The sequence below is a fragment of the Felis catus genome, chromosome A1 (assembly GCF_018350175.1).
Source record: "Felis catus isolate Fca126 chromosome A1, F.catus_Fca126_mat1.0, whole genome shotgun sequence".
NCBI lineage: Eukaryota > Metazoa > Chordata > Mammalia > Carnivora > Felidae > Felis > Felis catus.
The window spans coordinates 47,728,381-47,752,937 of record NC_058368.1 but is presented as its reverse complement, the minus strand read 5'-3'; the positions used below and the strand labels follow the sequence as shown (position 1 = coordinate 47,752,937).

Sequence of the window (24,557 nt, the reverse complement as noted above, 5' to 3'; positions counted from 1 at the left end):
CATTTCCTAACCTAGTCCTAGAACCAGCCATTTCTAAGAAGCCCCATTTCTTTTTATTCAAGGATGGTATTAAAAACCAAGCCCTTGGTGTGCTTGTTGCTACTGGATTAAATAAACTTCCAGTGATCATTTTCTCTTCTAAAAAGGAAAAAAAAGGTTAAAAGCCCCATTCTTGTTTTATTTTCCCGACAATAAAACCAGCAAATGCAAGTTACCTCTACAGTTTTCAGCTACTGATCTTGAGATTAATGCAGTATGTGTCTGTGTAGTGACCAAAAAAAATCAGCATTCACGAACCTTATCTCCCTTCACACTTGTAATCATACTTTTAAAACAAATCCGTTTCTTTTGTCTTAAACAAAGGTAGCTTTGGCTCAATGTGGGAATCGGGTTTTTATTGGTATTTTATTGCCCTGATAAGACAGAGCCTTTTCAATAGTTTTGGGAATGGAATTTGCTTTTTTTGCTATTATGGGTGAAGAAGGAAGGCACGACATGAATCTTTTAGGCACTTTTTATTTTCCAAAAAAAAATTGTCGTTAATATATAAACATCTCATTCTCTCAAAAAATTCTACAACTATACAGCTGTTTGCTCCGTTATTTGCATAGGAAATGACCACAATACAAAAATAAGAGGGGAAAAGAAGCAAAACAGCAACCAATTTATGCTTTTTATGTAGGCATGTTTCCACGTATAAACATTTTGAAGCCTTACAAAATATTTACACCGTTTGTCATCTATTTACACGTTTTAAGAGCAACTCTTCTAACAAACAAAACTATAATTTATCAAGTTATGAAAATTTTCTAAAAAAACTTACTATATTACCACAAAATAAATAAAGATAAACAATATTTTAAAAACAAAATTAAATTCTCATTTCAATTAAGACCCCTTTTGGCATTTTGCTTATTTATTCTGCCCTTTGGTTAACAGCATCAGCATCACATTTCTATTACATTGCATATATGTAGCACTTGTTTCCTTAAGTTTTCTACATGTCACTTATAATTAAAGGCAGACACTGAGTCAGTATTAACAATGATTAATAACTAAACTGCACTGTAATTTAGGTAAAATTACTGTGTCTCACTGTATATTACATGCAAAATCCACATAAATTGGCATTTAACCACAGTACTGCACGAGCAAACATCTCAGGATATGAAAACTGTATCGTAAATCCAACAACGCCATGTGAGAGCTACATAAGTCCTTCTTTTTCTAAAACGATACTGTGTTTAGCTTATTGTAAGAGGTTTGACTTTTGTGTATCGTATCTTTGCGCTCTTGAGTTCACAATTCATATAAAATGTCTTTCATATTTAAAATAAACAACCCTATTTTAATCAGTGCATGGAATCTGCTTTAAGTTTATTTGAATGATTATTTCTTCCTCCGAAAGAAATGAATTTGGTAAGGTTTCAAGAGGTAACTTACCACAAATTCTAACTGTAAATGTATTCATGGTTTATTTTCAAACAGATTTATTTATGATTTTCCCCCAAAAGAATCTTAGAAAACTTGTAATAAACCTACAAAGCTGATTTGCATATTTACAAAATTTCGGATAGCAAATAGAGGCAACTCATATAAAAACAAAAAAACCCACATTTGTTCAATGGCTATTTGTGAATCGCCAGGTACGCTGGGGTGCGCACCTCTAAGGAATTACCTAATATTGAAAAAAAACCCTACTCGATGTCAAGTAAAATCTTGACATACAACCCAGCCTTCTTCCTGTGCCTGCCAACCGACTTGTTTACTAAACACTGTCACATTAAATGATGGTGCTTAGGTAAAAACACTGCAAACACACCCTGCAACCCCCACCCCCCTGCCCACGCTGAGATGTGGCTGCCTGTCATGAGATGAGATCTGCTTGAGTAAAGCCATATACATTACAGCAAGCATTCCAGATTCTTAAAAGGACCAAACACTTTGGTATTCATACAATGTATTCCCTGTTTCGTCAAATATACAAAATATACATTTCCAGTTTTTTGTTTTCTTTTTCTTTTTATATACGTAGTTAGGTTTGTCGTTTGAAACTTTGCCAAATGAACTGCACAGCGTCAGTGTGAATTGCATAGGCACGGCGGTCCGCGGCGGGGCTCAGTTCTGGTGCCTCTTCATGTGCAGGGCCAGGTGGTCGGAGCGCGAGAAGCTGCGGTTGCACACCCCGCACTGGAACGGCTTGGCCCCGGTGTGCTTCCGGTAGTGGCGGGTCAGCTCGTCCGAGCGCGCGAACCTCCAGTCACAGCCCTCCCAGGTGCACTTGTACGGCTTTTCACCTGTGACAGGGGACCAAGAGGTGAGGCGGCCTGCTTGCAAGACAAACATCGTAGACAAGGAATCGTAGAGAAGGAACTGCTTTTAAGAACCGTGGTCCAGTCGGGAAGTTCATGAGTTCCATCACGACCTAAACTTCCTCAAGGCCTCGAGCGAGGCGAGTCCCTGTTTGCTAGGAAGGAAGTGTCTGCAGTACCTCTGCGGGATGGCAAAATGGCGACTCTACACGTGCAAGATGAGTGGGTGCTCACCGGTATGTACTGTGCCCGCACATGCAAAGCCACGAGATGACGAGATGGGGAGGGGGGGGGGGGGCTGTATCTTTGCTGTGCGATTTCAGTTTCTACACCAACAAACTCAAATTAAATTTGTACAGGACTAATAGCTGTAAGATGGGCCGAGGGAGGAATAAATTTCAAAGCTCCTCAAATCAGCCATACGAGGAACTAAACGTACTACAACTGTGAACCTAAATGTTTCTAAATTAGCCCCGAATGAACTTCACATAAACTAGTCAGCTCCTTTGAACACGGGGCCTCCAAAATGGGCTGCTAATGGGCACTCACTCTTGGAAACTCACTCTAGCACACACACATTCACGGTCTTCCTGTTTTTGTCAGATGAAAGCAAAACAAAGCTAGTAAAATAACACTGAAGTTGAATGGTGTTGAAGCTTTATGCATTTGATATTTAATAAATTCTTCAACCAGATCAGAAAGCCTGATACTGATAACTTCCCTTTGGTGAAGAATCATGAAACTGTAGTAATTCTGACATTCGCTGAAAAATGCACGTATCTGCCCAGTGTCTGTTATATGCCGGGCACTGTCCCGAGTGTTTGGGTTACAATGGTCAACAAAACAAAAATGCCTGGCCTCACGGAGCTTACATGCATGATAGTATTTTAAAAGTCTCTAATCATTCAATCTACCTATTCTTTCACAGCACTCTTTATTTTAGTAAACTGATACATAAGCCACAATCCCTCTGTAATATTCTTAAAGTTGTCTGAAGTGTGCTTGTTGTTAATCTTTCAAATCCACTTAACATTGATAATGTAGTCTCAACTCCCAGTGTAAGAATCAATTAACCTTATTTAACTAAGATCATGTATTTCCCTAAATAAATCCCCAAAACCTAAAAATGTTTCACTGAGCATTAACTAGTAAGTTCCTATATTTATGTTTCATTTTGTTAGAATTTTCTAGGAATTTGCTCGTTTAAGATGAGAGTTTGTGACATACGTTTGCTTATTAAAGTACTACTGTTGGCTTACTGCTCAGTTTTTTTTTTAATGTTTATTTATTTTTGAGAGAGAGCGAGAGAGAGAGAGCAGGGGAGGGGCAGAGAGAGAGGGGGAAATACAGAATCTGAAGCAGGCTCCAGGCTCTGAGCTGTCAGCTGTCAGCATGACCGTGAGATCATGACCTGAGCCGAAGCCGGACACTTAACTGATTGAGCCACCCAGGCGCCCCTTACTGCTCAGTTTTATATGGATACCTTCTAAAACTGAATGGTCAAACTCCTCAATTCCTTAAAACATGTTTTTCTTGTGAAAGGGAAGAACCTCAGAGTCACCTTAGTACCACAATGAAGCCCAACAACCTTTCTGTCTTGATTTAGCAGTATCACATTCAGGAAGCTGTAAGATTACTCAACTGAGTCCAAATTTTAAAAGACATTGTCCACATCAACCGAGATTTCCACAGCTTGTGGTTAATATATTTTTGCTGTCATGATAACTACTCTGACTCAAACAAAATCCTAAGGACAAAGAAGAAAGGAAGGGCCAGAATAGTCCTTTGAAATTCGTACCTATTACTTCACAGGAGATTTTTCTTTCAACTCCTATGGCAGACATCCCCAACCCTCCTTTCCTCTCCCCTCTCCTCTGAACCAGGACACAAATACTTAGTTGAACTCCCTGTTTTGTTTACATCCATTTAAAAAATACAAGTCTCAATTCCTACAGTTTTTTCTCATTATAAATTCTAAGAACTTAATCTGATACACTCCAACCTTTTAAGTAACATAATAAACCACTTTCCTCTCAACTTATATTCACATGTATCCTGTATGAAACACAAATGTCTTAATACTAGGAGTAAATCTAGCTATCACTCTTGTAGATGTAAATCAAACAGTAAAAAATAACTTTTTGCACAAGCGTTTATTTTTGTTCCTCTTGAAAAATAAATCACAAAAACAAACATGTTGGTGAAATACTTCACTGTCACTTAATGGAAAGAGAAAGCTATTTCTGATGTCTGAGGCAAGGAAAAAAATTCCTAAAGTGCCCTAATTTTAAAAGAAATCATTCTAGTCTTTTGCATTTAATAATTAAATCGCAAGAGAACTGAATTTTCAGAGTTTATTTAAGAAACAAGGGACACTAGACTCTTTTTGTTCACTATTTTTATTGGCTATGAAGCAATAAACTGCACCAATATTTTTTAAAGTTTACTTTACTGATTGGTTGAAAAACGGTAGCCATTAAAGTTCCTAAAACATTTGGGGTTTTGCTCTCAATGTATGCACATCTATAGATTATTCAGCCAAGAATACTACCAGTGTCTGGGACATTAGTTATGGGGCCAAGTCTTTACTCTAAAAGCAAGAACAACTATTCCCCACTTGGGGCAGTTTCTATGGGATTTGTTCAAATGTCAACACTGCTCAAGTCAAACATCATAGAGGAAGCTGGTACCCAATTTCTGGCCAAATAGTAGATGCGGGCCTTTCTTCCTCAGCCAGAAACACTATGCACAGTACTTCTGGGAAACCAAACTGACTTCCTTTAAGTTATTTCAACAGGATAGAGCTTTCAAAGGTTTAATTGGATTTTTACAGAATCTCTTTCCAATACCACCAATTTAAAATATTTAGTTAAGCTCTTTCAACATCAACTGTATTTTTAAGTTGTCATGCTGCTAATGTGAAACTTTCCAAAGGCAAAAAGAAAAAAGTGACAAGTTTGAACAGCATGGAAAACAAGCTTCAACTTTATCTCAAAAACAGTATCTTCTCATGCTATTTTAAAATTACCTAGGAGTGTTTTGCTAGGAATCCCTAAACTTCTTAAAAATTGTTCAAGTTAAACATGCATACTCTATCATCTGGACTGATGAAGCCAATCAATGTATTTCATAAAAATGTTAAGCAAAAGCATGACCAGTAAAAGTAGGGAACGGGCACAAACACCGCTTGAGTGCAAACTCCAGAGTCGGGTATTTCTCATTATGTCACTCAATCGTCACAATAACTCCATGAGGTAAGAAGTGACACAATGCGTTCCAGATTAGGAATCTGGGCCTACCTCTTTTCCTTACTGTCCTACTTAAATCCTCCAGGAATAAACACCAATACACTCTACACGAACAATTTAAGGAATACATATTGTTCAAATTTATTTAAAGATTCTAGAGCCACTTGAGAAGGTCAGTCAAGGAATGGCTTAATGGACTCAGAGCAGGCCTTCAGCTGCAGAAGGTGAGCACAAGGCATAACTCTGGCTGAGCCAGCCCTCAGTGGAGGCCCACCTTTCAGGATCAGTGGGGGTCTCACAAACTGTTCTGACAATGCCCAAATATCACCTAATGATGGTTTCCCTTTACCCCAGGCTAAACAAATTTCAAGGGGTTCGCAGAACATGTTTACAGCGTATTTGAAATCTTCAGCGATGGACTAAAAAAAAAATCATATTTTTTTTCCTCTGATAAACAGATAAAATAGGACTTTGGAACCTGCCACAACAGAATGGGAGGTTTCTCTGCTCTGCTGAACATATTCAATAGATTCATACCAAGGCCTTTCCCTAGAATGTTCCACACAGACTCTAACAAAAGAAATATATCACAAATGGAAATATTTCTCAGAATGGCTACTTTAGGTAACTTTTTAAAAAGTTTGTTACAGCGGGGCACCTGGGTGGCTCAGTCGGTTAAGCGCCCGACTTCGGCTCAGGTCATGATCTCACGGTCCCGGAGTTTGAGCCCCGTGTCGGGCTCTGTGCTGCCAGCTCAGAGCCTGGCACCTGTTTCGGATTCTGTGTCTCCCTCTCTCTGACCCTCCCCTGTTCATGCTCTGTCTCTCCCTGTCTCAAAAATAAATAAAATGTTTAAAAAAAAGTTTGTTACAGCAAATTTGCACATCTGGTCTCCTTCCTGGTAACTAAAAATAATTCTATCTATCAACTATTATCTGATAGAGACTAAAACCCATCAGGATTAAAATCAATGTTTAGTAAATGAGAGTGTAGCTTGTACTAAATGACTTGAAAAAAAACAAATAGGACTTAATCTTTTGATTTTCTCCTGTTAAAAACAAAAACAAAAACAAAAACAGTCTCTGAACTCAAAGAACTTAAAATCCATTTCCCATTCTGAGAAACAAAACAATGCAAAGTGGAATAAATTATTTCAATAGTCTGTATTTAATCTTTTTTCTTAATCTTAATTCTTAGAATGTAGTTCTTAAAAGTTCAAATCAGCTCCTATTTCAGAAGGAAAATGTTTTTATGCAACTTAATATTATTAGACACTTAAAGAATTTAGTCTGAAACAGTCTATATATATTCTAGTACAAGTTAAAAAAGAGGAAACGGGCTCCTGGGTGGCTCAGTTGGTTAAGCGGCCTTCAGCTCAGGTCACGATCTCACAGTTTGTGAGTTTGAGCCCCGCATCGGGCTCTGTGCTGACAGCTTGGAGCCCAGAGCCTGCTTCAGATTGTGTCACCCCCTCTCTCTCTGCCCCTCCCTTGCTCACACTCTGTCTCTCTCTTTCTCTCTCTCTCAAAAATACACAAACATTAAAAAAATTATTCAAAAAAGAGGAAACAATCACAATATTAAATTCATGGGGAAAATATTCAATATCTAAAAAAGATAAGGTAGGATGATTTGGGCTCGTTAATTCATGTTTTCATATATCTTTGCCAGTAATTTTCCATTTAAAAAAATCTTTTTATTAAAGCTCACTGTAGCACATCTCCTACACTTGGAACAGAAGGGTAAACAGTTCACTTCAGAGATTAGTATTATTTGTGTTTGCGAAATGCATCTAGTATTTACTAGATATAGTATCCCTGTCAATAATCTATCCACTTTTAGGAAACTGATTAAAGGATATTAAAATTAAGAAATTCCCTTCTCCCTGCCAGTCAATTTGCGGTCAGTTCACACATTTACCCCTTTCCTTATAATCTGATTCATCTTAACCCTTCCAGAAAACCTCTGAACAGTCCAGGAGAGATCATTCCACTTCTATCTATCCCCATCACCACTTACATTTGTTTTGAATGCCTCATTTGCACTTATACATATATCTGTGTAAGAGGGTTCAAACAGCTGTGTTTTGCCTCCTAAACTAGCTTTGGAAGTTCCTCTAGGGCAGAGAGGATCTTCTATTCCAGCTGCAATGCCACACTTCTCATAGGCATCTTTGGAACAATCACGACGGGCCCAAGTCTGACCAACTCTGATATTTCCATTAACAAAAAGGAGGGAAGGCATAAGAGACAGGAGAGGATCTGGTGTGAGTCTACCAGATTGTCTCTTTCCCCTCTACTTTGAGCAGGGCTTTTCCTGGTTCTGTTCTGCCTAGAACCGCTGAGGACAATCTCACTAAATGTATGCCTAGGTGAGAACCATGCTTTTAGGCAGGACATGTTCAGAATCCACTAAGCACAGGGTCCATTTATTATCCATCACATAAAGTGTAGAAGAATAAACAAACTCTACATAAACAAGTTTTCTTTGACAGAATTGGACTAGATTTGATGAAAAACTAAGCAGTTGTGAAGCTCCTACTGCTGGTCAAACAGCAAAGGGACTACTGGGGCCAAAGAACAGTGACCTGCCAAACCCAAAGGGGGACAGGATGGGGATACATTTGCAGTCTGTCTCCTTACTGAGTGAATCTCTGGGCTCCTAAGTTTCTGCCACTTCTCCTAAGGGTTCCTGACAAAAACAATGGAAAAATCCTTCCTCATTAATAGTGTTAATGAAATACCAGTTCTTGAGTTTGATAAAAAGACAACACTCAGATTCACTTTCTTGTAATAAGAACCCAAACTGAATTTTTAAAAAACCTGTGAAAAGGGTTTACCTTTTCTTTTTCAACCAAAATAGAAAACTTCTGTATTTTCATTTTTCTAGCACCGAAGGAGTACTAGATATTCTCTTCTCTAGTTGGCACTATGGTTACCTTAAGAATTCTCCCAGCTCTTAAAGGTTTTTATTTATAAAGCAGTCAAAAAGAAACATTCTGCTGCCTAGATATTTTTTAATGGAAGTTACCTGAGATATACTTCTTCTAAAAGAGTTTAACTCCCCCTAATCAGAGTTAAAGATCCTTGAATATAAATAATACAAGCTGACAGAATAGGAATGCTGCTACAGTGATACTTTTACTAAAGTAGGACAATACTTTGTTTCTAATCTTCCACCAGAAAAAAATGTAGGTCATCAAGTAAACAGCTACTACATTCTATAGAACTAAAAATATCTACTGGTGTAAAAATCTTGGATGATTAAATTATTACTTAAAAAAAATTACATTCTACCTTCACAGCTGATTATTTCTATCTCAGCTTCAGCAATTCCATTTAACCTGCTTATGAACTATCTCCTCCCACTAGTTTATAAGAACAAAAGGGAAGAAAAGATTCTCTTTGGATTCTCCACAAGATCAGTCAAAATGTTTGCTTAATCAAATTTTACTTCTTAACCTTCGATAAGCTTTATCATCTCAAAACAATGCTTAATCAATTTCCTATGTAAATGTTTTTCAGATGAAAGAACAAGTCCTAGAAGCAAAGTTTAATCTTCCCAGTGAGTCATTAAAAAGAAATTGTTTCTAAGCTTTCACACTCATAAATACCTTTCCAGGGGTCTAAACTAGCAAGCCTCTTAAGCCACTACTTTTCTTATATAAGCTTGAAACCATCAATATAGAAAATAAATCTCAAAGCTGCAAATAAAAATAATTTAAGAATTTTAACTAGTAACATCTGACACAAGCTAAATGTGACACTTTTTCCTGCATATTTTTCAAATACAGACTCAAAAAATCCATTGGATACTAAATAATTTCATCCTGCACAACTTTTCCACCTCTAACAACACAGGTTACCAGGTTACACACCAACGTACTGATCTCTAGATCCAAACTGTATGATGTCAATTAAGGCCATCTATCGGATCTAACTAGCTACCTACAGGAAGAGGGAGAGAGACTTAGTGCTGATTTTAGCTCTAAATAATTTTCTAAGGAAGTGAAATTGTTCCTATATGTTTGTTAAAGCCTTTCACTCCCTTCCACAATTCCACAAAAAGAGAGTAACTCGTGTTTGGAACATTTTGAATGTTTCTTTTAGTCGCAAAATACCACAAATGAAAATTATTGTCAACCTTGTCGATATTTTTAGATGCAAATCTATACCTAATACATTAAATAGATAATAAGTGTAGAATAAAGACCTGTGTAGAATAGAAAATTAAAGTTTTACATCAGGGCTTTTTAGTACCTAAACTGAAACTAAAATCATCTGGGGCAGAGATTATAGCTTTAAAGTATACACAGTAACACCTTAACATAAATGTCATTAGGAAATAAAGTGTTCCACACAAGCAGGTGAGACACAACATAGGGATTACCCCCTTAAAATGAGGCTTGGGCTAAAAATCTTTCCAAAACTTACTGTGGAATTCTTTCTTAATTAAACAAAGCACCCCAAACACAGCCCACTGTAAAATGCAGTACGGACAGTACCATGCTTCACTGAGCCCAGTTTGTGTTCCTATGTTATTGTAGGTTTCCATTTTCTTTTGTGGGGGTGCTTCCAATTGTCCTTTTCTTGTCGACTCTTGGCAAGCCGTTCTGAGATTTGGTGCCCACGAAAAGGCCTATGTATACAGTCTCGGTCTAAGGGATACCTGAGCCAAGCCTGGGTGCTGCTCAAAGACTTTCTCTGTACAACTGCTCATTTTCTGTCCTGTTCCAGATAGCTGAGACTGATAAATGATCTAAAAAATGTTACCATACCCTAATTTCCCAACCACTGCAGCATATTCGTTAGGGTTCAGAACATATCCACACATGTGACTAAAAGCCACTAGGATTTCAAACATCTGTATTGAGTTCACAATTTTTCAGAACTTTTTTCTTTGGAGAATAGCACTTTTTACTAAACCATAAACACCATTTTCAAAGAAATTTCCAAACTCGATGTAAAAGCAATATTTATAGGCATACCAATAAACCAGTAGCAGTCACCAGAAAATTTTTCAATTTCTTGCAAATTTTTCTTTGTACCTACAGCCTTAATTTTTTTTCCTATACATTTTACCTTTTTTGGCCCCAAGCCTGTGCTCGGAATTACTTTAAATCTTCATTATGAAATTAAAGATAGCAAAGTATATGAGCAGAAACAACTATCCTGCTGGTTACAGATTATTCTATTTGATTCAAGAGTCAGTTAAACAATCATGCTGATTTGTAAGGGCAAAGTGATATGTGAATCTTTTCTTTAAAAGGTGGTCAGAAGCAACTTTTAAATGATGGCAATGGGTATAGCCCCTTGATGTATGTATACATCAAAAGGCATCTACAAATTTCAGTAGAATGCCCACATTTAAATGCTTTTAAAAAGTACAATATACCACTTGACACTTGCCTAGAAGCAGCCATAATTATTTCGAACCAGAGGCACCATATAATACACATGCATTACAAGTAACACAAACCCCATAAGGGTTACCTCTATAGACCTGGAAGTATGTTATATGTACATATAACATGTTTTTAAATGAAACAGAACTAGTCCCTAGAATACAGGCAAGTACATTTCAGGTACTGTGTAACCATGCAAAGATGCACCTCTGTATTACTCACATATTCTTTATGAATACAGAAATCAAAGTATGTGAACTCAGAAGAACTTGAATGCTATGGGTCTTTTCTGGTAACTTCTACTTTCATCCTGAATTTTTTAAAAAAGGTCTTGTTTGGGGGCACCTGGGTGGCTCAGTCAGTATAGCGTCTGACTTTGGCTCGGGTCATGATCTTGCAGTTTGTGAGTTCAAGCCCCATGTCAGGCTCTCTGCTGTCAGCTCGGGGCCTGGAGCCCACTTCGGATTCTGTGTCTGTCTCTACCTTTTCCCTTCTGGTTCTCTGTCTGTCTCTCTCTCTCTCAAAAATAAACATTAAAAAAAATAAAAAAATAAAAAAGGTCTTGATTTGCAAAGACCATTTTCCTTATGTTCAATTTGCAAGTTAAGAAGCATTTACTGTCTAAAAATCCAGAATAAGTAATTAAATAGAACTCAGATGTAGTTTGTTTTAATTGCTTAAATCATTTTTACAACATAAGGTAACTTGACATTTTAAAGCAATTACAATTATATTCCAAAGAAATGCTATGGTGCTTTTCACATTCTGCCTGCAAAATGGCAATCATTTAAAAAGTAATTTTTATATCAAATACCAGATCTATCCCATATAGACTATTTTAAAAATCTCCTAAGAAATTGTCCAGGGCAGGGTCGGGAGGGGGGTGCAGCAGGGGGCGTGTAACAAAAAAACCCACAAAAGGTATTATATAAAATAAGTTATTTAGAAATACCCGGGCCTTGGGGCGCCTGGGTGGCTCAGTTGGTTGAGCATATGACTTTGGCTCAGGTCATGATCTCACATTTTGTGAGTTCGAGCCCCATGTCGGGCTCTGTGCTGTCAGCTCAGAGCAAGGAGCCTGTTTTGGCTTCTGTGTCTCCCTCTCCCTCTGCCCCTCCCCAGCTTGCACTCTGTCTCTCTCTCAAAAATATATAAACACTAAAAAGAAAAGAGAAAAGGAAGGAAGGAAGGAAGGAAGGAAGGAAGGAAGGAAGGAAGGAAGGAAAGAAGGAAGCAAGGAAAGAAAGAAAGAAAGAAAGAAAGAAAGAAAGAAAGAAAAAGACAGAAAGACAGAAAGAAAGACGAAGGAAGGAAGGAAGGAAGGAAGGAAGGAAGGAAGGACAGAAAGAAAGACAGAAAGACGAGGGCCTTAAAAGGAAGAAGAAAAAAACAAAACAAGAATTTTCTGGCTTCAGATACATTCATTAAAAAACAAGCAAGGCAGGGAGGATGCAATGAGAGCACAGGTAATTTTAAAAGACATTGTCTAGAAACTAGAAATGAGGAGAAAACAACCTCAATGCTCTATGATTACCCAAGAACGGGTTTAGCCAGATGAACAAGTCTACTACAAACCCTCCCCAAGGCATTTGAGAAACTATCAAACAAAACTTTATTAAACTGGATTACATGGTCTCATTCATTAGATGTCGATGGCCACGCATTTATGATCAGGTGAGCATGGGACCCTAACTAGGCCTGAGTCCTCTTTTTTAGTTTGATTTTATTAGTAAGGGCATTGTTAAGACAGCTCGCTATTAAATTTCTTTGCCAGCAGGTCAAGTTCCAGAATCCCAGCTATAAGCATTCCGAGCACTAAACCCTGACAAGGGTTGTAAGGCCATTCAGATACGCTCGGACTACATCCCTGCAATAAGCAGTTGATTACAGCATGATATGCAATTGCACTCCTTTTATTAGGAGACTTTAACCTCATGAAAAACACATTCCCTCCTTCCTACCTCCCATTTCAAGGACTTTCAAAGAAGAAAAAAACAGTAGTTCAAATGTCTCAAATTTATTTCCATTTCCCATGAATCAAAATCCAGATAAAAATTCATTTTCAATGTTTCCTTCTCTAATATAATATTTATTCTATAAGTGGCTATTTTAATATTTCTATATGGAATGTTTTCTTGGCCATCATTTGCATTTGAAAACTTCAGACTGAGTTTATTATAAGCTTGATGGCTATTTGTTGAACTATAAATATAATTTCTCCTCTGAGCTGCTTATGTAGGGTCTTCCCTTTTATATAATCACCTTGTCTCTATCTAAAAACTTCAGGCCAAAACAACCCATTCATTTCATTGATAAACACCATGAGATGTCTTTTCTTTAAAAGCAATTTCTCAGAAAGTCCTGGAATCTACAGTTGTTGCCAACACTATTTAGATTTTAATAAGTACCGTTTATCACTGAGATATCAAGTAATACTTCCTTACATGCATACAAAATGTCTGCAGCCATATTCCTCCCAGTCCTGTATCTCAGCACTGACCTTTGTTCAAAGGCTTTTACTTTTTAATGCAGCAGTTAGAGATAACTACTTCATTTATCAAAACTCAATTTCCATAGTAACATCTAGCCTGGGGAGATTCAAGTCCTCTCACACTAATCCAACGACCCATTCAAAGGAACTGTTGAATACTTTGGTTTCCATAGCAATGATGGAATAAAACATTTTGCTAGGTCATTGCTTTTATTAGCAAACTTATTCTTTGAACTTTAGGTAAGGCTGAATTTACTGAGAGAACAAAATAACAATCATTTTGTATAAGTTCTTTCCTTCAGGGTTGGCCTTTTCAGAAAACCACAAATAGTTAATCACCTATATATTTGAAAACATTTTGGGTATTTGGAAGCTTTTTAAGCATGCCATGTAGTTTTGTCCTAAAATGGGTTCTAAAATACAGTTTAAAAATTAAAAAGCACTTAAAAGTGATTGTATAGGCCCGACAAAACAAACATTTATAAAATTAAAGTGACTAAGCTTAAGAGCACATTCTAAACAAGGATGAAATATAAGCCAGAATAAAGACACAGTCCCAAATACCTCAAATATGGGCTGGCACAGGGTGCAGAAGAACTTTTAAACCATGACCCCATCTTTGCCTGGCTTTAATACTCTGCAGTTTCTGCCCTACCTTTCATTCATCAACCACAGAAAACAAGCTAAACAAAAACTTCAGGTTAAAGGTGAAATTAAAGACACCGTATTAAGCAGTTATGCTTCACGTGCTAAATGGAAAAGTTTTTAGCACTGAATATAGCTTAGGGAACTATACGGAACTATATAGCTTATGGACTGCTTTGTTATGGAGGAAAGAAAACGAGTTACATTTTTTTCCTTCAAGACAGGAATAGCAGTGCCATTAAAGTTTTAAAATCCATTAGTAAACATCATTGTTTACGTTTTCAGGTAATTAATTCTGCGTGAGGTGACAGGGCAAGGCCTTGCTAAGGGAACATCAGCCTTCCTGGAACCAGACTTTTCTTCGTGGAACTGAATTCTGAGCCAAGCCAGTGCTGAAAAGGTAGGCCATTAAAAAATAAAAGTTGACAGAAGAAAGAAGAGATCAAACACGTGTTGGCTTTTAAAAGGATGAATACCACTTACACTATTTACACAACTCACAGAATTAACAAGAAAATTACATACCAGTATGAGTCCTCAGGTGAGCTTTTAAATGAGAAGACTTTGTATAAACTTTTGTGCAGCCTGAAATAAAGGCGAGAAAGAACAGCTTGTCATTTCGGAGATCCTTTTGAAATCTTTACATTTGATGATTCAGTGTTTAAAATCTGGCTTTAAAGAAGAAATCTCTCATGCTAGAAGATATTTGAAGCGTCAGTTTTAAAAGAAGTTTTCAAGAGTGCTCCCCTGTTACCTTATTAAAGGTATAAAGTGATTTACTTTATGTACCACTTTAACAGGAAGAGCAGATAATCAAGTGAGCTACACATGGGAAATTTTTGTTTATATTACAGTAGGTGCTTTATACTAGTAACATATACTTCAGCGATTTAAAAACTTTTAATGGCTCTAGAGCAGACAATGTTAAACCATTATCCAAGATGACTGCAGTTTTCTGTACTACTACATTTCTTGTTTTTTCATTTAGTATATCATGCTGTATTGTGTACCATGGTCAATAAATTATACCCTGTATTAACCATAAACTAGCTTATGCCAGCAACTTGTAGATAAAGTCATTACCATCATCAATTTATGTTTTGGGCCACATCTCATTCAAGAACAAATGTACGCTCATATGCTAACAGAACCATCCTTAAATCAGTTCTGTAGAGAGTCCTGTAAACTGCCATCATGAGAGCAGCCTATTCATTCCCCACTTCATTACCATGCTTTATTTTCTCAACTTAATCTCTTTTCAGGGAACTTAATTTAGAATTGAAATTCCAATTCAGGTGTTTAAACAAAGGAACTCTGGCCTAACTCAAAATGCAAAATTTTGTTTAATATTAAAAATAAAGAAGTCCAAAGTAACTTTTTTCCAGAATATCCTAGCCACTTCCTAATACGTAAAAACAAGCAACAGACAAACAGTTACATCCTAGGGTACAGTACAGAGACTGAGATAGGAAAAGGACAAAGTAGGTGATTTTTTCAGTGTCAACCACTACCTTATGTAAATTTAAAACCTGAGGTTACAGGTGCACACAAGGCATACGTACTGATGCTTCAACCAGGTAAAAAAGTCACATACCAGGGTAATCGCAGTAGTGGATGCGTCGTTTCTCCAAATCAGGGTTGCTCCTTCTATTGTATCTGACAGGCTGGATGCTTTGCGAGTTAACTGGCAGGGTGGCCGGTAAATTTGGATTGTGAATTGCCAGTTTAGAAGCAATTGTAGCAGCATAGGATGGAGGTGGGGTCAAATTCTGGAGCATCTCTGCTTGTCTATCTGGACTTCCAGGTTCTGAGCTTGGTGGTGACGGGGGAAAGTAAGTGGCCTGCTGTGGAAGAAACTGACTTGGCATTGTGTATGTGCAAGGGGGCATGCCCTGGAATTGTTTCATCGCAGTCTGCGGAACAGCAGAGGTGTGTGTGTTAAGGCCTGCCATGGCGGCTGACATAGAAACATTAAGAGTGTCCATTACTGCTGTCTGGTTTGTAGAACTGGGCATATCTAGATCCGGGGTGTTCAGTAGCTGGTACAAGTGGCCCTGCTGGGGAGGGACAGAAAGATGAAGATCTGGTGTAGGAAGTTCTTGTTTGATGAAAATATTGTTCACCTCTGGAGCTGCGGTCTGGTGGGAGCTGAATATACTGGTGAACTCAGGGAGGGCCTGGGTCGGGGCCGGAGGAGGGGCGGTCGTTTCACTCTGGTGGCTGAAAATGGTAACAGGTTCTGTCTTGATGTGTGTTACGCACGGTCTCTGGGATTTGTAGAGGCCAGTTCTCAGGTGAGTGATGTCAGGGAGGAAGACGTTCATGTTGATACTGTAAGGTAACCCTTCACTGTCAGTGAAGAACTGGTCTACGACTGAGGCACTGTCTCGTCTATACTTTTTATGCTCTGGAATTATAGAAACTGGAGGAAGCTGAGGTGTCAGATACTTCTCCATCTCACATCGTGTCTAGAAAAGAAGAGATACAAACATGCATAATCCACCTAATTCATCATCCGAGTAAGGACAAACTTAACCAAAAATCCCAACAATACCTGTGAGAAGTACTAGGGCACACTCCTTGGTGTTGCCTACAAACATATCAGGTTTATTTGTCAGTTGTGTAAGAACTGGCTTACGGAAAGCCTCATGAAATTCTCTACAACATGTATTTGGTAAAATCGCTCCCACAATCAGCCCCGGACAATAAGTGAAAGAGGCAAATCAAGGAAAAAAAAAAAGGCAAACAGAAAACATGTTCCTTTCTAATGACTAATAAAGTGTACTTTTTTATAACTCACATACGAGCAGGGTTCCCTGCCCCATTACAATTGAGTTTGCAACTTAAGTACAGTATTGTAATATTGCCAAACCACCTCAACTCTGTTCGTGCCATATTTATATTAATATAGGTATGTTTAACAAAACCTAAGCAAACCAACCTTAAAAATAATATTGCAAAGTTCTGTTTTGTTTGGATAGATATTGTTAAAATAGCTAATATAAAACATACTCCTTGGCTATTTCAGGGCCTTTTCTCATTTATAGGTCACTGGAAACTTAAATACGAAGTCTTGAGCAAAACACCGTATCCACTGAAAGAACAAAACTTCACTTTCAACATTTGATCTAAATGTTGATTTTAATCAGCAGATTCTGTAATTGGTTAATATGATAATGAAATGTTCCTATTCATATCCCTATCTAAAACAGATCTTTAATTACCTAGGGGAAAATCACTCCCTTGGTAGAGTGGTGCTAAGGCGCCCGTGGGTGGGGAGAGGCTGCTGTATCACTAGCACAGTCATCAGCAAAACATTTATCACGTCCTCCTCAGTGGGCCAATGTTACATTCCCCCCTACTCTGTAAAAAGCTCAATCATCCCTCATCCTCTTGGTGTCTCTTAAGCAGAAAAGTGACAAACCTGAAATAGCCAAACCGGTTCCAAGTGGTGATTTTTTAAGGACATAATCCAGCTTGTCTCACCCAGTCTTTTTACAGCTATCTTCTATTCTAGCATAACAAAGTTCATTTTTATTTTAATCTTTCAACATTGAAAGGTAAATTTTGAGAGAAAAAAAATCCACCAATTAAATGGCTCATCCAACTGAACTATTAACCATGGCATTATATACATATATATACACATACACAAATATATATATATATGCTACTACTTAATTTCAAAAGCGTTTCATATCGGACTCGGTATCATTCGGTGCGGATGCAGACTGGGTTTCCCAGATACACGCGATTTAAAAATAAAAATTAACGCTCTAGTCATGTGAGTCACATCTCTGACAAATGCCACTGCCCGTTCACAGCACGACGACGCTCGCAGCCCACCCGGAGCAGGAGCTGGGCAGCAAATACGCAATATACCAAGGGGCTATTAAATGAAGCGTCTCGAAATAAACCGAACTAAACCCTTTCGTGCACTTCGCTCCCGTGGTGGTTAGTGGTTTCTGATTTTAGCTCTTCCAGCTGTTTGCATGTGGGTATGTTTCCAATTTTTTTTTTTTTTTTCCTTGGGACAGGCTAAAAGTCCCGGGAAGTTTTTTCTGGGCTATATGACTCCCTGCGTGGGCGAAAGAAACAGGCGGTTGCTCTAATTCGGCTGCCGGGCAAGTGTAAAAGCCAACTGCCAGCTTTCAACGCGGCTCTGGGAGGAAATTTACGCGCACATGAAGAAAACAACACCCCCGGTCTTTTTTGGTCTTTCTTTTTAAGGAAAAATAAGCGCTCCAATACGACCTTAGCTTTTCTAACTCTCGGTTCCCAAAGGCAGCCCCGAGATCGCCTCTAAAGCAGGCTGAGCCAAGAGACATGAAACTAGCACCCCGAGGCGCCTCTCTCCGGCACCCCGATTTACGTGTTTACACCTAACCCGAGACGACGGTGGGGGGGGGGGACATCCGAGGGCAGGACACTGAGCGGGGGGGAGGGGGGCTTTAAGGTGAAAGGCGGGAGTTAAGTAAGGTTGGACGTGAGGTGCGAGGTCTCATCCCCCAAACTAAGACACACTAAGGTGCATGTGAGCACCCGTCCCCCTCTACCCTTTCCTCGCACCGACCCGCCTGGGGAGACTCATCTGGGACACCCCTCCCTCTTCCGGTCCCCCCACTTTGTCCCTGCGGACTGTGAGTGCCCAGGCCAGGACAGCAGGGCGGGGAGGGGCTGCCCACCCAGCTCCGGCTCCCGGAGCGCCCCGACGCACGCCCCAGCCTGGAGCGGCCCCTGTCGCCCGCGCGTCGCAGCGGCGGGACACGCCCGAGCTCCGGGAGGGGGGCGGAGGGAGGGGAGCGGCTATCCCTACCTGGACCAGCTCCTCGGGGGGCAGCCGCGGGCCCGCGGCGGGCGGCGGCGCCGGCTGCGGCGGCTGCGGGGGCGCAGACTGCGCCTGCGGGTGGTGGTGCGGGTGCTTCAGCTCCTCGCCGGGGAAGAGCGCCGCGTCGCGGGCCGGGTTCGCGGCGCCCAGCACGGGCTTGAGCTGCGCGAACACAGGCTCGTCCTGCGGGGCCGGCGGCTGGGGTACGGGTCCCAGGCGGGCGCTCATGGTCAGCACCCGCGTGGCCATTGGCACTCAAGGGGGCGACTCCGGGCGCGGGACGCGGGTCGGGCGCGCTTCCCACCTCGCCCACGCTGACTCGGGCCGGCGAGCTCGGCGCGGGGCCGCGGGCGGAGAAGGGGAGGCTCCGGGCGGACCCCCTCAGCCAACAGCAGGCGCGGTTTTCGAAGGCGCGCACGAAAAGCAAAACTCTTCCGCTCCGCCACGCGTAAACGCCAACGTCCTCCAGGCGGCCACTTTCTCCCGCCCCGCCCCGCCGCGCTTTCTCACTCGCCGGAGCCCACTCCCGCCACCGCCGGTCTCCGCGAGCGAGCTGCGAGCGCGCGTACCTGCCCCGCGACTACTGACACTTGACGCCCGCCTCTATTTTACCCAACTCCGGGGGGGCGGGTCCAGCCAGCCTGATTGGCAGGGTTGCGGCGAATCCCGAAGCCTCGAGGCCGGCCGGGCCGGAGTGGCTAGCCTATGAGAAAAGGGAAGCTCGCCCAGGGCCCCGCCTTTGCCGGGTTGACCCGCCCTCTCGGGCCACGAGCTTTCGCGCGCAGGGCGGCCGCGCAGTTTGTACACAACTTCTCTGACAGATTGGGCTGACTGAGCCGGGGGCGGAGGAAAGGAGAGAAGCGAGTGGAATCTAGGAAGAGAGGGAATTAGGGTGGAGACGTGGAGGGAGATCTCCTCGGACTGTTCTCTGCCAGGATTAGGGAGAAAAAGAGTTTTGCACGTCTTAGGTGTTGTGCAAGGACCTGAAACTCAAAGGCTGAAACCCAGAAGGCAGATAGGTGGGGGCGCCAAGGGTTTTAGAGACTTATTTCATGAGTGTGTATTTTTAAATATACAAAATGTACTTTTCTTTAGCGGAAAACTAGGGGCGGTGTGATAAACAAATTTAAAAACAGCCCTTGTCTCTGTGTATCTTTAGTAGTGAATATGTCCATTTAGCAAAGCAAATCCGGAATGTCCTAAATAAAAGGTGTAATGGCAAGTATTTTTTTTTTTAAGCCTTTGCATAAAAGCTTGTTTTTCCCTACAGTATTTAAACGGTTAGAAGAAGTTTATACACATTTTACCTCGTATCTGTGTATGGAGAGGAGGGGGATGGACCATAGGGATTTTGAAGTTTTTAATATTTACGCTTTTGTAAATATTCCAGCAGAAGCATGGAATCTAATTTAAGCACTAACGACTGACTAGATCAAATGTATTTAAATAGTGATTACATCTTTGACTTGTTGTTGCTAGCACTTTATGTTCAAAAAAATGCAGTTTAATATTTACCAAACAAAAACGTAGCACATTTACCTAGCACTGTGGCACCTTTTCCTACGAAGAGATAACCAAAGAAGCCACAAACATTAGACACGCAGCAGCTCTAAAAACTGGGAATCCAATTTTGTAGGAAAGTAATAGTCAAATATATTACCATCCATTAACTATATTCTAATGGGAAGGTGAAGTTTTGCCAACAATCACCTAAGGAAAACACTTTCCTAATCCTTAATGTCTTGTATGTGATTTTATCTGACTTATTGAGAAGCCGGAACAATAAACTGCAATAAAAATGCCTGGTATTTCACTACATATGTATATATGTTGACAGCACACTATGCCATGAGATAATTTTACATATACAATAGCCTACTCACACTTCACGGGATAACAGTTTCAAACAAACAAAAATGAGTTTTTAGAAAAATGTTCAAAGAGTGCACCTACTAAAAGTGTGGATCTCATTTCAATGTGTAGATTAAAAACATAATATACACATGAAATATTAGAGGAATCTATTATTAGAAAGCAAAATCACGCTGTAAAATATTTTTTCTCCTTTTCATTTCCTTCTTGCTAATAAATGATTCATTTTTATGGCTGTGATCACTTCTTCCAGACAATGGTTGACGACTACTTTCGTGTCACCAAAGTAGTATTTAATAAGTGTTTTTGCAAGTTTTTTCTAAGCAAACAGTCCCATAGTATACACCTTCACCTTTCCAAAGCTGTCCTGATTTTCTCTAATATTGAGCCCAGGTATGTAATTAAATAACTTAGAAACATTACAGAATTGGTTCGGGATTTAATATTACTTTTTTTAAAAATTGAAATTGAAAGGTGTTTAGTTATAATGCTGATAACATGATCAAAACTGAGTGTGATAAAGCCTTAAGAGAACTTTCATACTCTTTTTAACTTAGGTTCAATACGATTTGGTATCTATTTATATTTTAATTTGCCTCTAAGCCTCTCTAAACATTTTCTTTTGTCTTTTTTATCAGAGCATCAGTGGCCTGTTATCTCAACCTACGTTTTCACTGCCATAAAATCCAGTTATTTTACTGGAAATGTTGGTATATCTCACACCATTTTTTAACATGCTTTCATTTACAAATGCCTTCTCAATAGCAAAACAAAACAAAACCCAGCCATTTGGTAAGCTTTTAATAAAATATTTGTGAAGTCCTGTTAATTTTTTTCAATTTCCACTTTTCGTAATGAATACAGATACAAACCTAGCTACTGTTGTGTTCACAACACACTTTTGGTAGAAAAGTGGAATACAATCTTTTTTTGTTCAACTCCAGTAGCATTTATTTAAATTTCATTTCTGACATAAGGATTCATAACATAGGGCTGCCACTTTTAAGTAATGGTTTCTCTCAAATGCCTGGCTCGGCAGTCTCACAGAAAATGACTGGCTTAGCCCTGTACAATAGCACAGAAATCAGAAAGTAATCCTTTTCTGAGACATTTGCCATGCGATTCTGAACCTATAAGGAATATGTTCAACCAAGCTGCCTTGCTGTTAACACAAATGCTACCGCTGAAAACCTGGTTCATCAACCTTAGTAAAAAGGGTTAAAACTTGATAAATATTTTTCAAATGTTCCAGGTTCTACATTGGCATGACGCCAGACAGGGTGAATGGACAGATCCTCAATTACTTTGAACTTTCTAGTTCTTTGCATTCCTTCCTGCTTAGTAGTGCTGTACCATTAGGGAAGATAGGAGAAAACAAAAAACAAATGTCAGGTTTCAGAAATCAATTAGTGGCCTGGCAGTGGTATGTTAACTGAAGTGTGCCAAAACAGAAAATTCTGAGGGAAAAAAATAAAGTTGAGTCGTCAAGTTAGGTAGGAGGGTAAGCGTAGAAGCAGTGTGCATGCTTAAGTCCTTAGTCACTGGGCAACACAGATTTAGTCTTAGAATAAACCATAAGTGTCACTATCTTTACGGGAATAAATACGCCTGAATGTGTGGGGGCTGAACAGGCATTCAGTGATGGGGGGGCAGGGAGGAGACTTAAAGGAGGCAGTGGAAAAACATGGATAAATAGCTTCTGAATGATGAGATGAGAGAAATATGAAGCTATCACTCGGGCAACGTTCATAAGAAGACACGGCAAAAAAAAGTATCTGTGTTCAGTTGTTCAGCCAAAATGTCAGGGAGAGCTTGAAATGAGGACAATTTTAGACATTTTATTCACTTTGGAAAATATTCATGGAATATTCCATTTCCATAAATTCAGAATCAAATTACCAAGTGATATTGAACTACAGGAAAAGCACGAGAATGAGTAAAAAATCCTTTTTTCTAAGGGAGTATAATCTTCTCTGGGGTAAGATCATTCGATTTAAAATGACTTTCTTGATATTGATAGCCTACCAAGTGTTCGAATTTGTATCAATAGACACATAAAAAAACAAAATTATTGTCCTCTGAAACATTTCACGTTTTTAATCTTTTAATGTTTTCATTAATGGAACTGTTTTAAGCCGCCCTTCAAATTAAATAAAAAGTCATTGAGAAAAGGACACGGTCGATGGCAGCTTCAACTGAGAGGAGTCAAAATTCCAACCATTTTGACTCAAAGGTTAACAGACACAAGAAAAGATGGCCTTTTCATCCCTTTTGTTGAAAAAATATGTAATTTAAATAGGATTAATATACCTTTTTTGTGTATAAATTAACAGGTTATCTTAAGAAAAAAGTTAATGGTCTACTTTTGCACTATCTCCCACCACAGTTCTCAAGAAATAAAATTTTATATTAAGTTTGGATTTAAATATATTCTTTACGAACTATCTCATGAAACTCTGTGTGTACTTAATCCTAAATGTACTGTTATTTATCTAACCTATTTTTAAAAGTCTAGTAATAGACACACACACACAAAACTAAAACCCAGAATTTTACCTTGTGGGAGGGACTGGGATAGCTTTTTCCACCTTGTTAGTATAATAAGCAGACAAAAATGACATAAATATAAATGCCTTGAACCAAGTTATAGGCCAGGCATACTGTAGCTCAAACTGTACAGTGTTTGAATTCTGACTCCAAACATGATAGGAAAGGTGAGAGAAAAACCCTGAAGTGAGGCCGTCATACCAAACAATCTTTTGGAACACTAAGGAGGCCACATCGCCAGCATCACAATGAGTGATGTTTTGAGCCAATGGCTACACATGTGCTGACGAAAGCAGTCATGGCCCTACCGTGGGGCCGTGCACAGTGAATGCTCAAATGAACTGCACAGTACCCTTTTGGAGGTTAACTTGTCAATGAAATGTGTAGTGCTAAGACCCATACTGGCGCTTCAGGACTTCTATCTACTGGTGATGGTCAAGTAAACTCATATAACTTTTGAGGAGGACAATTTGACAATGAGCATGAAGATGGCTAAAAACGGAACAACCTTGGGGCTCCTGGCTGGTTCAGTAGGTAGAGTGTGTGAGCCTCGATCTCGGGGTCTTGAGTTCAAGCCCTACACTGGACACAGAGCTTACTTAAATAAATAAGTAAATAAGAATGTTTTTTAAAATGGAAGTAATCTTTAAAATGACAGATAATTCCCCCTCTAGGAAATATATATTACATATTACATATATAAAAACAAATAAAATTGGAAATATCCCAAGTGACCAACACCAGGAAAATAATTCAATAATATACCCATGCAGTGACTGTTGTTCTGCTGTCAGAAATCACATTATTAAAAAATATTTATAGTGGAGAAAATCACCCCCACCACAAGTTGGTTCCTTTGGGGTGCTTGACAGGCTCAGTAGGAAGAGCATGTGACCTTGATCTCAGGGCTAAGTTTGAGCCCCACGTGAGTGTAGAGATTACTTAAAAATAAATTTTTTTTTTTAAACTTTTTTTAATGTTTTTTATTTACTTTTGAGACAGAGAGAGACAGAGCATGAGCAGGGGAGGGGCAGAGAGAGAGGGAGACACAGAATCTGAAGCAGCCTCCAGGCTCTGAGCTGTCCACACAGAGGCCTACCCGGGGCTCAAACTCACGGACTGTGAGATCATGACCCAAGCCGAAGTCGGACGCTCAACCGACTGAGCCACCCAGGCGCCCCCAAAATAAATTCTTTAAAAAATAATAGGG

General features: G+C 39.5%; 1 protein-coding gene across 2 annotated transcripts; it reads right to left on the bottom strand.

Moving 5' to 3' along the window:
- Nucleotides 1-498: 498 nt before the first annotated feature.
- KLF5 (Kruppel like factor 5) lies at nucleotides 499-23,515 on the bottom strand. Of its 2 annotated transcripts, none has more exons than XM_011280394.4 (4): nucleotides 23,357-23,515; nucleotides 15,695-16,568; nucleotides 14,626-14,685; nucleotides 499-2,297 (listed from the first exon to the last, which is right to left on the bottom strand). In XM_011280394.4, the coding sequence occupies exons 2-4, from the start codon at nucleotides 16,554-16,556 to the stop codon at nucleotides 2,119-2,121; spliced, it is 1,101 nt and encodes a 366-aa protein (XP_011278696.1). In that variant the 5' UTR covers nucleotides 16,557-16,568; nucleotides 23,357-23,515; the 3' UTR covers nucleotides 499-2,118. The 2 variants fall into 2 exon arrangements, with proteins under 2 accessions (XP_011278696.1, XP_023107987.1); XM_023252219.2 differs by lacking the exon at nucleotides 23,357-23,515 and adding an exon at nucleotides 18,917-19,314.
- Nucleotides 23,516-24,557: the final 1,042 nt, after the last annotated feature.

Excerpts from the sequence above, each read along its gene's own strand:
- KLF5 (XM_023252219.2), bottom strand. The coding sequence starts at position 19,177 with ATGGCCACGCGGGTGCTGACCATGAGCGCCCGCCTGGGACCCGTACCC. Across the intron at positions 16,569-18,916 it reads CCCCCGAGGAGCTGGTCCAG|ACACGATGTGAGATGGAGAA; the intron begins GTAGGGATAGCC and ends CTTCTTTTCTAG. Across the intron at positions 2,298-14,625 it reads TCACCTGAGGACTCATACTG|GTGAAAAGCCGTACAAGTGC; the intron begins GTATGTAATTTT and ends CCCCTGTCACAG.